Source organism: Oculina patagonica, unplaced genomic scaffold (assembly GCF_052425735.1).
Source record: "Oculina patagonica isolate OP01 unplaced genomic scaffold, crgOcupat unplaced410, whole genome shotgun sequence".
NCBI lineage: Eukaryota > Metazoa > Cnidaria > Anthozoa > Scleractinia > Oculinidae > Oculina > Oculina patagonica.
This window is the reverse complement of record NW_027558267.1, coordinates 1-12165: the sequence shown is the minus strand read 5'-3', so window position 1 is coordinate 12165 and position 12165 is coordinate 1. Positions and strand designations below refer to the sequence as shown.

The following is a 12165-nucleotide window of genomic DNA, read 5'->3' as shown; positions in this document are numbered from 1 at the left end:
CGATTAAAACAAGGCGCGCCTAAAAGGTTGGCTCTTTTTCTTACTAAAAATGTGGACGTTGAATTGAGCTGCATGAAGCCACATTTTCAAAAACTATGCAACGTTTAAAAATAAAGATTTTATAGGTGCTCTTTGTAAGTTTTCTTTGCTACATGCGCCATATCAGTTTCACATCTTCAGATGTTAACAAGTTTTCGTGTTTAATGTTAAGTCTCAGTCGGAGTACAGAAGCTTAGCCGTAAAAAAGGATTGTCCTATATTCTGATAGAACGGTAATAATGTATTGCCCTTCATATCGTGTAGCATTGATCGGCAATTATCACTGAACATTTGTAGAAAGAATAGCTCCTGATTCAATATAACATGCTGAACAGCACTAGCATAACATGAAACAAAATTAACCTGAGTACAAACCTTTCTATAGTGGATGTTCAAAATGCGTCACCTAAAACTGTATAAGGGATTTTTTTCTTCAAGTAGTATTTAAGACATAATCTGTACTCCGCTTTTAGTAGAATGACGCATAACATGAAACAAAATCAAAATGAGTACAAACCTTTCTATAGTGGATGTTCAAAGTGCGTCACCTAAAACTGTACCAGGAATTTTTATCTCCAGTCTTTACGACATAATCTCTACTCCACTTGTACTAGAAAAAATTCGTACTATACAAGATAAAGTATTCATCTTTGATATTGCTTCTTGTATTTAAAAGGCTTCAATTTTCACCTCATTTCTTTCGTTGATTAAAATTGTCGCCTTACTTATAGCGAAAACTAATTAGGGAAAATAGCATTCTTTAAAGAATGAATAAACATTTAGGTTATTCAAAAGCATTACATCCCACAAGTGCGAAAATACGAAATGTACATTATTTATGACACCTTCTCTATACAAAAATTATAATGGAAAAATGTACCCGTGGGCGGGACATTTTTTGGAGAGACAATTTAGGGTTAATGTGTTTTTTAGACAATGTCCAAAATGAATCTTGGTGCAAAAATGTTCAAATCGAAAAATGAGTTTGGTTACATGAAAATAATGTTGCGAGTAATATAAAAGTCATTTATATGTAAGGAACTTCGGAAATTGGTCGAAATGACGTATGAAGGAGAGACAAAATTTATTCGTGCAGTTTGTTGCTCTGAGTGAAGGCTTTAAATAAATTTGATGCCAATAAATAAGTAGGTTCCTGAATGGTGTAGTAATAAGCGATAAAAATGTGTTTGCTGTAAAACCTGAAACCAGTTGAAAGTATGTTAGTAGATAAACCGAACTGAAGGCTCTGATTAAAGTTAGATCACATTTACGAAAAAACTAACCATAAAAAGACATTTTATTTCATTCGTTTGCCAAAAAATGTAAGGCTAATTCGAATGAATATTCATTTCAAGTCTTTTAAAAACAGCTATTCGTTATAACATTCACCTTATTTTAGGATATTTTATTTTAGGATTTATCTTAGGACCTAGGATTCATTTATTTATCTTTCTATTTATTCATGTATATTTCTTTTAATTAGCTTTTTTTAATTAGCAGTACATGCTAGAGGCCTATTAAATAATTCCCATGTAAAACCGTGGGTGCCGGTAAATAAAGTTTATCTATCTATCATGCATGATTTTCGAGTTACCAAGAAAACAAAGGTGCAAGTAGAATTCAGACAGAAATTTTATGAAGCCATGAAAGCCTTAGAAACAGAAAGAAAGATGTAAATAAATTATAGAAGGCTTTCGACACACGTCTCTAAAATGAAAGAAAAATTACATGCCCCGAGCAGGATTCGAACCCGCGTCTCTCTCCACAGGGAGACGCGGGTTCGAATCCTGCTCGGGGCATGTAATAATTTTTCTTTCATTTCAGAGAATGAAATAATAAATGAAATACTTTATTAAAGTGTCTGAGGCATTTAGCTAAAAAAAAAAAACTAATTGTGGAGACTATTTACATTATTATATATCTAAGCTATTTAAAGTTAAAATTTTTACACTTAAATTCTAAGAAGAATTCTAAGAGAATTCTAAGAAGAATTCTAAGAAGAGACGTGTGTCGAAAGCCTTCTATAATTTATTTACATCTTTCTTTCAAGTAGAATTCTATTGAGATTTTTAATCGACTTTTAAGTATATACATATACAGAAAAGAAGCGATAAGACTTTCAAAAAATCATTTGAATGTACAGTACTTACTTTCTTTTGAAGATATTAGTCAAAAGAATTTATCATTACACTTAAATGCGACGTAGCCATTTATGCGGTTTTTGTTTAGGGCGTTTTCCATTAGTCACAACTGACCGGCCGGTCCGGTGGTTTTGAATGTGAAATGGCCCCTTTTCCACGAGATTTTCCCACAAATCCACCATAACAATATAATGTATTGACTTTTCTGACAGGACAAATCTCACTGACTAACAATGGAATTCTGTTCTCGAATATACCGGTCTGGCCGGCCAGTTCGGACAAATGGAAAGCTCCCTTTTTTGATTCGGTTTAAGATATGATCAATTATTAAAGGCTTTTGAAAGCAAAACTGACAAAGAACGCTTTTAGGGACGTGAATGTAACTCACACATAAAAGATATTTCGAGCTGTTGAAAAACTCTTTGTACTGAAATTACTCTTTATCATTACTCTTAGATTTATATTTAAATTTTCTGGGGTTTTTGGGTGGCCATTTGTAAGGGAACTTGTTCCTGTTTCAGTCTTCCCTCATCCTCGGAGACCCAGGGGCAGTTAGTGGGGCGAAAGGAAGGAAAACCGGGCAGAAATCGTAGCGACGAAAGTTTTCAAGTACGGTTGAAAACTTTCGTCGCTACGATTTCTGCCCGGTTTTCCTTCCTTTCGCCCCACTAACTGCCCCTGGGTCTCCGAGGATGGTCTTCCCTCGGCTTTGTATAGTATGTATATTTGAAAATGATTAAAGTTTACGAAGGGGGAAAAAAAACTTTAAAAAAAGAGAGATAGGTATCCTTAAAAGCTAAAAAAATAAAATACAGGTTGCAGACGGTTAAAAGTTTCTATAACGTAACCCACGCTCATACGCAGGAGTTTCAACGCGTTCGTTTTCACGTAAGAAACTAAGGACTAGAGAATTAGCTTCCTCGAGCTTCTCGAAAGCGTGCGTATGTGAGCAATAAGGTGGGTTTCCACTGTCACGTAAATTCAAGTACGTTAACGGGGGTGAATTTAACTGGCTTTACGTGCGTAAAATAAAATACTCTTAATGGACGGTTTTCGTCTAAGGAAGAAGTTTAATGTGGCTCAACTTTGAACCATATGTATTGACCCAAGAGACGATAATATAAGAAGAAGCTATTTACATATGTTTATCAAGCCATTTTTCAAACAAATTTACTTTAATGATAGTCAAGTTTACTAAGGTAACAAAAAACGGAAAGTTAAAAATAAAAGGGATATGAATGATTACGATTGGCCAAAAATTGTGTTACGAAAATTAAGACTAAATTTTTCAAGATAATTGAGATGGTGGCAAACGAGACACAATGTTGCGGACACAAATGTTTCCCTAACCTGCGATCAGGCGTTATTTTTCTCGCGGCGGTCGCAGGTTAATGTTTTCCTGCTTGCCCGCGCGCAACATTTGTTGCGGACACAAAGTTTGTGTCCTAGAAACAAAAATTGGTTCTGATTTTTGCCAGAAACATTTTATGTCTGCAACAAATTACCCGGTTTGCGTGTCATGGACACAAAATTTGCGTCCCGCTCGTTTGCCCACCCAAAAAACATGAGCAACAATGTCAGTCGCAAAAATGTGACCTCGTTTGTCATCACCTATACGCTCAGCTCCGCGCCGCAGTTCCTTCAGAACACTTGCGCATTTCCACTTGGTTGTTACGTACTCTGTTCAGACAAATTACATCAATACAAGAGCTTATGACTAATATATCTGAATAACGAGTTCCTGAGTAATATACTGGAGTACGTAGGAGGCCCCATTTCACAAAGAGCCCGCTTAACCAGAAGAATTTCGCTGTATTGATACTCAGATTTACTTTTATTCGAGAACAAATATTGCTTTAAACTTGTCTTTGTGGGTACAGGAAGGCAAGATTGAGAACGACTGTGGTCTGTGGATAGCGATCGTGAGGCCTGGGCGATGAAACGCGCGGGCGTGACTGGACTGGTGACGGGACTCTGACGCAAGTAACAATCCTTCTCCCCAGTCTCCTAATGATCGCTCTGACACCACAGCGAAAGTCCTTGAAAAATAACACTTCATGACAATAATTACAATTTGTATATAGTGCTAATTTCTGAGTAACAATATTGTTTCATAATCCCACAGTAACATGAATATTACATTATTCAGCCGTAATATATTAAATCTCAAAGCTACTTTGTGCAACTAGAGGTCTATGTTGAGTAAGCTATAGTGCATCTGACCGCGAAAACTATTCTTGCCTGTGACGTAGCCTGGCGGTCATGATACGATACTGACCATAAAGATACCGACCTCACTATTAACCACGATATTTTAGTATCACTTAAAAGTGATATAGGCTCGATTTCCGAGCCCTCTAGATCTCTAGTGTCCGCGCGCGCGGCTTTTCTCGGCGTGGGCGAATTTTCCCAGACACTACTGGTGGTCAAGTCAACCTTGATACTAACGATGTTTTTGAGAAAGGGAGTGTCAGGAATATACGATGCCGAAACGATTGTAGCCACATCACTAAACGGCGAACAGCCACTTTATTATAACTGGACGGAAAACAAGGACAGGTATATTGATTATGAAACAGAATGTTGGCACTGACATGACTTCTCCCACAATATATGCGCTGTTATGTAACTTGTTGTTGTTGTTGCTGTTTAATTATTCGTGCTGCTTTGTATAAGTTGTTTGATGTTTCAATCAAATATCTCCGCCAACCCCGTCCCCACATAAATATACCAGAAAATACCTAAAACGAGCCTTTTAGAGGTTTTTTTACCCTGCCTCCCCTCCCCCGCGAAAAGCTCGTCTGTCCCATGGGACGATCAGACAAAAGCACTTCCCAGAGTGCAATCAACCTCATTTATTCACACATCAACACACATTCTTTTGATCGCACGGTTGAAGAGTCCACTGATCTTCGAATTTTCTGCGGCAGTTTTATTTCACCATGGCCTTTTTCTGCCCCATGAGAATTCCAAGGAGACGGAGAAAACGTGAGTAGCCAAGTTTAGTTACAGGTCGTGTTTGAAAACCGTTTATTAGGTTTTTGTTTACACGCTGGTCTCACTCCGCTTGTCAATTTCTTTGACAGGGTATCGAGATGAAGAACAAAAAAACACCACTCCAAATGGAAATACTAAGGGACGGATCACTGGCAGCAACAGTGTGGATTCTCTTGTGGAGCTAGGCAAGGAGGAAGATGACAACGAAATTGAATTTGAACCTCGGAAAATGGTTGTTTTACATGATTTTATACCCTGCGTCGAAGACGAAGTCGCTGTGAAACGCGGGCAACATGTCAAAGCTTTATACCAAGAAACGGACTGGATCTATGTTATAACTAACGATGGTAAAGAAGGATTTGTACCGTTTACGTACTGTGTTGCAGAGGAAGAATACGAGAAAAGGAGAGAGAAACAAAAAGGTCTTCAGCGGAATAATTTTCGTAACGCTTCCTTTCTCGACTCGTTGCAAGTTCAAACTGACCCTACACCGGCGTTAAATTTCAAGAAAAATAATTTCGGTGATTACATCGTTAGATTTGAGTTCATTGCTTGCGATGAGAACGACATTAACGCTCAGAAAGGGGATATAGTCCGGGTTTTAAACAAAGACGACAAAGATTGGTACTGGGTCGCTAATATGAAAGGTGTCGAAGGATTTATTCCCAAAGATTTTCTCGTTCCGTATGACAGACTTCAAAATGGCGGTAAGTGCGTTACTTTTGTTTTCATATATTAATAAATCATATCACTGATCTTCGAGTACCTTTGTACATTTGTGGTGATGATTTACTGTGCGAATGCTGAGGGAAAATATAGCATTGCAGCGCTTGGGCGTCCTAGTGAAGGTCAAATCGCGGAGGGGAACAGTTTTCCGAAACCGCAAGATGCCGGTGTTACCACACGACTTTTAATTAGCCGCGGGCTGTATTGTGTTCGCTAAATCGTCTTTTGTGAAGTTCTGATAAACACTACGAAGGTCACCATCAACTCGGCAAACAAATCTCTTGAAAGTCTAGATTGCATGATAAGCTTAAGTGAATTTATTGTTGCCAGGATTCGGTAGAGGTTTATATTTCCAGCAAGACCTCTTGCAATATTTTGGAATGTTTGTGCGACTTCGATTCGTGACGATCGAAAACGAAAGAAGATTCCATGCATGTCTGTCGTAGCCAATTAATGAACTATTAAGTGTTTTCCGGATAGGAAATGTTATCATTCTAGTACTTAAGGCTGAAAAGAATAGCTTTAGAAAAGTAGAAACTCTAGGAGATTACTTGAGTTTTCTGAAATACATTGTAAGCAGGCTTAACCTTGTTGCATATTCAGAGATATTGGCTGAAGAATGCATAAACACTAGTTATTACATATGTCGCCTGTCTGTGTGACAAATGGTAATTCAGTCTATAAATATCTTGATCCTTGGGTTCTTCTGTAAAACACCTTAACCACAACCCCCTGCTGTTAAATTTCCTTAAAAAGGGATGCTGTAGAGACCACACAAACTGTCTACAAGGAATCCCTTTTAGGAGGATAATGTAAGAGAACATGTATGGGTTGGGAGCCAAAACCACTTTTAACACCACTCCATAGACAACTGCTCAATTAATTATCAAAATAACCTAAAACAGGGCTACGACTGTACTTCTTAAAATACATGATTGTATGTTTCCATGCTTCAGCAGACAAAATTAAAAGCATTCAGTCAATAAGTGAAAGAGGAATTTGAAAGTATTGACAAATGATGCAAACAATCCAAAAATAGAGAACAATACTATGGTGAAACGAAAAATATATAGTTTCTTTGATGCTCTTGAGGAAAGTTTGTAGAATAGTTCCACAAGTACCATGGTGTTCTCAATGAGCAACATTCAACTGACTCCTTCAAAAACAGTGTCACTCAAACTAATTTACTTAAGAACTGGATTACCCCAAAAAATAGCAACGTTTATTTTTTGCTTATGTGCGAAAGGTGCAGAGACCTTATGGTTTCGCTATCAGACTTGGAATTCAGTGTTTGAGAGTGAATATGGCCATTGCCCTTATTATTATTTAGGAAAGTTTTTAAAAAAGGTCTGCTAAGAGTCTTACTACAAACCCAGGTGGCTTAAAGATAAAGGTGGAGCACATTAAGTCTTGTTGCCCTTGAGTTCAAGACACACTAGGGGACAAGTTGCTGCAATATGTTACCTTGTGTGACATGGTGCATTTTTGCAACAATCTTTGTCGCCGCAACAAAATTTTGTCCCTGCGATCAGGGAAGGCAGCATTGTCGCACTGGTGTTTAACTCCAGTTTCTGTAGTGTGAAGCAAGAAGAGTTATTCAACCCCCCCCCCCCTTGGACTGGATGCTAGTCCATTGCAGGGTTACCCCAGCATTGGCTAGTACCCATTTATATAGCTGGATGGACAGCATTGTCTAAGAACACTTGAGAAGTGCAAAAGCACTCGGCTGCACCTCATGCTTCTCTATGCACTTCTCTCGTGTTCTTAAAAATTCCTACTTGCTTATATAACTCAACAAATATGCACTCGGGTGCATTTTTATTTTTTTTTACTGTGCAACATTGGTGTCAGTAATTTTTTATCATTATTTTTCTCAAATTTATCTAATTTTGTTTCTATTTAATAGATTCAAGCCCATCTTCAAGTCAAAATCTTCTGAATGGAAGTAGGAGATCATCTGAGACTCAAGCTTCCCCATTGTCAACACAAGTAGGAAGTCCTTATAGAGAAACAACACCAGAATCCAACAGATCAACAAACAGCACAAGCTCATCTACAGAACCTCTGTTATTAATTACCCCTCCTTCAAATCGAAACGGCTACAGTCCTGTTACATCCAGTGATCAAACAGAGGCATTCCGCCAGCGTCGTAACACCAATGAGCTTTTACTTTATGGACAAGAGCTTGTCTGCACTGACACCTACATAGGGAGGAGGGTAGATGAGCTGACTGTTAACAAAGGTGATTGGATTTATGCCGACATGAAACACAAAGATGGCAGGGGATGGATATGGGCGTATTCACCGTCAAACAAGACACAGGGCTATGTCCCTAGGTCATGTGTACGCCCTCCTGCAACCACACCACTGTGATACGATCTCAAGTATATGTGGGAGAAGGGGGAGGGGGGATTTTTGCCCCTTTTGCCACCCACACATGAAAGTTCAGAAGAATGATAAATTCAATGAATGACACAAAATTCAGATGCACAAGTTTACAATGGCACACTATTGATGGGTATACGGAAAAAAGCCCTTAGCTAAGTAACTTCAGAGCAGCAGTATTTATATTTATTCCCAGATTTTTCTATATTAAGGTAGATATTTTGTAATTATTTTCTGCATAAATCCACTAATTTATATAAACTACATGTAATTTATATAATTTACAACAATATTAAACTAATTTAATAGAGGACAATTACATCATAACCAAAAATTCTAAAAACATCCAGGGCTTTTTTTCACAAACCCCCTTCTCTTGACATTTCTTCGTGACTTTCATGAATTTTAGCGTACATGTATGAGGCCCTGCCAGGGTAAATTCCGACAATCGACACGGCTCAGAAAGTAGCGACAGCACATACATAAAATCGCAACAAATGACAACCCTTTTGGAAAAACTTAAATTCCGACAAGGACAAGCAATTTTCCTTCAATTTTACTACCGAAAGTGACGCGAAGTTTGATGAAATAGCTACACGTCGCATTTTAAAATTTAGACAAGCGACATGGGAGCCCCCTGGCAGGGCCTCGTGTATGTTTTAAAATATTATAATAATTATTATGGAGATGAATGTGATCTGTTTCTTTCGTAAAGAAGTTGTGGACCTGTTTCCAAAACCATGTTTGTTTTTATTGGCTATAACGGAAAATACATAATATTTTTGAGACTAAATTACGAGATATACATTCACAGGTATGTTTTCACTTGTCTGTTTGAGAGCAGATTTCTTGCAGACTGAAACAAAATACAAGAAAGTGCAATATTGGAAAGGGCCCTCATTGAAATTATATAATGGTCTGATTTATTAAGCCCCGGAGGCTCACTTTTTTCAACCAGTTGGGAGCTCTTTGCTTGCAAGTGCAGACAGAAGTGAAAGCATACATGTACCTCCAAAGTACATGTAATTTATCAATATAGCCAAATAATTTTGGAAAATGTCTTGGGTAGCTTGAAATGTCAGTTATCTCCCATCTTTTGGGCCCAACCCCAGCGTGACCTGCCTTTGCTAAGGACGTAAGACCTACTGACAACTTCAGGCTATGTGTTAGCCAAGTTTTTTTTGACAACCAATCCAGGACCACAATTTAACTTGGGATTAGTCTAATCAAGGCCAAAAAATACTGAAATTATCCTTGATAACTCAGAAGACTAATTTTGAAGTTGGTGCTAACCCTGGATTAGCTTAATCCTCGTACTTTAAACAACGGGGCAAGTTAATCTACACCCTGAAATAAATGGTCACTGTTAGTATATATGCACAATATTTTTAAAATGTAATTACTTTTTTATGTAGTGTATATAATTTGTGGCCCATTTCCTGATTTCAAGTCTGGAAATATTATGACAGTATAAGAATATTTTATAAGCAAATTAATTCCAGTTTTTATATGATCACGGGAGTATCCATGATCAGGAAACATTGAGCTTGAAATGAACTTGCTGATTGTGTGTTTTTAGGCCAAATGCATTATTTAAATTAGATTAATGATATCTTTTATTAAAGTATTATATTTATTGAATTCTCACTGCTGTTTTGGTGTAAGTCATGACTGGGTTAACTCCTGGCATTCCTCATAGAAGCACCTGAACACAGACGTCACTTAAAGAGCATTCATTGTTTATCAGAGGAAGCTAGAAAGTGGGGGGGGGGGGGGTCGTGAGGCAGGTGGAATTGGACGGGGACATGCAAAATAATATGGCATTAAAGATGCCCTGCCAGGGAGGGTTCCCGTGTCGCTTGTCTAAATTTAAAAATAGGATTGGCCAGCTTTAAAATATGGTGTATGAAATAATAGCGGAGGGCACTCGAGGAAATTGGCATCTGTGACGGGAATGCCATTCTTTCCCCAGAGCTGCCTGATCCTCTTAGCTGGTAGGGCTTTAAGTGCTCCTCGTGCACCAGGCCTTGCTAGCTAAGAGGAACAGGTGAGTGCAATGCATAAAGTAGTGCAAACTTGATCTAGGCACTCTAGAGAGGAAAAAGTGAAAAGCCTGGGATCAAGGTTTGTAAAAATGAACAGTCCCTGATGGAGTGATGCTGATGTCACAAGCTGTTTCGAAAATTAAGTAAAACGGCGCTTGTAGTATGTACAGCTGTTTTCTGATTTTATTTAAAAACAACTGAAAGTTCGACAAAGAGAAGCCATTGCCAAATATTTTCATTCAAAGTTTGTTTCTTTTGTTTAGTTTTTTAAATTATTTTTTAACATAGTATTTTAGACATTTTTTACGCAACTACATTTAGTGATTCATAAGACGGGTCGAATGGAGCTTGAAAACGCAGGCGCTCTTTCATCGTTTCCAGAGTACAGCTAGAGGAATAGGAAGCGTAAAATGGAGGTCTGGAAACTAATTTGTGTGGACTTGTCAGTTTGTGTTCGGTGTTTGTTGATCCCAAAAAGAGCGCGAATCAGCTCCGCCTAGTTAGGGTTGTTTTATTCACCTAATAATTCCGCAAATTAATTTCAATTGTTGGTAAGTTCCACCATTTCCTTATGTTCGATTTGTGGCGAACTGTGGTAAATCGCTTTGAGTCTGTTGGCAAAAACAAAGTTGTGAATGAAATTTGCATATTCGCGCGACACCTGTTAGCGAAAACCAGATGTAATCGAAAAACAATAACTTTTGGCAATCTAAACGCGGTCGCGATTCTAGCTTGTCGTATTTACAAAACAGCAAGTCTGAGGCAAAATTTTTCTCCCTAGATAATGTTATCGCCAGAAGACTCCATCGAAGAATGCAAAGAGGCTTTTTATCTTTACGATCGAAGAGGAGACAAGAAAGTGGAATGCACTCAAATAGGAGAAGTTCTGCGAGCACTCGGAACGAATCCGACCGAAGGCGAAATTACAAAAATTATTAAGAGCCTTGATCCTGCCGGAACTGGAGTAAAGCGAGTTAGCTTCGAAGAATTCTTTCCAATTTATCAAAATCTGCGAGATAGACAGAAGAAAAAGGGAGGTAAGTTGTAAATATTTTTCTTTCTTCGCGACCGCGTTCTGTAGCCTCGCTTGCGGAATGGTTAAGATTAATTTAATGGCTCTTGAAATAATATTTTCATTTTCGTTCCGTAAGATTATAAAGTGTAAGTTTTCTTAACACTGAAAGCGAAAAATTAGGCAAGTCTTGTGTATGAAAAATCGAAAACAGGGAATAATGTTCTCTTGAAATACGTCAGTTTTTATGCAGATCGTATCACTGTCAAATTTGATGACATCAGAAAACAGAACTTTGTTTTGCTTTCCGTTGGGTATAGATTTTTGAATATTGTTGTGAATGGACTTCATAGAAAACGCGTCAAAAAAAGATGATTTTATTCTACAAAAATCAAATAAGCAGTCCATTTACAACCAATAAAGGAGTTTTCTTTCAAAAATACGCTCACCATTAAAGTACTTTGCAAAGCGCAAAATTTGGCGAAGTACCTTTACATGAAACTTATTTAAATCAGCAACGGATTAAAATGATTTTAATTTTCTTTCACGATGTGGTAATAGCTTATGTATTTTTATGTTACATTCTGTAAAAGACTCAGGGTTGAAATTTAAAGGTGATAAATTTATATTATTTTGGCAATTAAGTAAAATATTGACATTTTCATTCAACATCTTTTCGGACTGGTTTGAGTTTCTATAGATTCGGGTAAATTTTATTTGTTTTTTCAGATCATTTAAGCATAATAGCTTTGGATGAATTCTGCTCAAAATATTAGCCATTCTGCCTGATTCTGCCTGCCCTGTTATCCCTCACAATCAG

General features: G+C 37.6%; 1 protein-coding gene across 1 annotated transcript; it reads left to right on the top strand.

Annotated features, from left to right (window-relative positions):
- The first annotated feature begins 5046 nt into the window (after positions 1 to 5046).
- LOC144640691 (SH3 domain-containing protein Dlish-like) lies at positions 5047 to 9929 on the top strand. The gene is made up of 3 exons (XM_078499776.1): positions 5047 to 5168; positions 5267 to 5884; positions 7810 to 9929. The coding sequence occupies exons 1-3, from the start codon at positions 5123 to 5125 to the stop codon at positions 8274 to 8276; spliced, it is 1131 nt and encodes a 376-aa protein (XP_078355902.1). The 5' UTR covers positions 5047 to 5122; the 3' UTR covers positions 8277 to 9929.
- The last annotated feature ends 2236 nt before the right edge of the window (positions 9930 to 12165 follow it).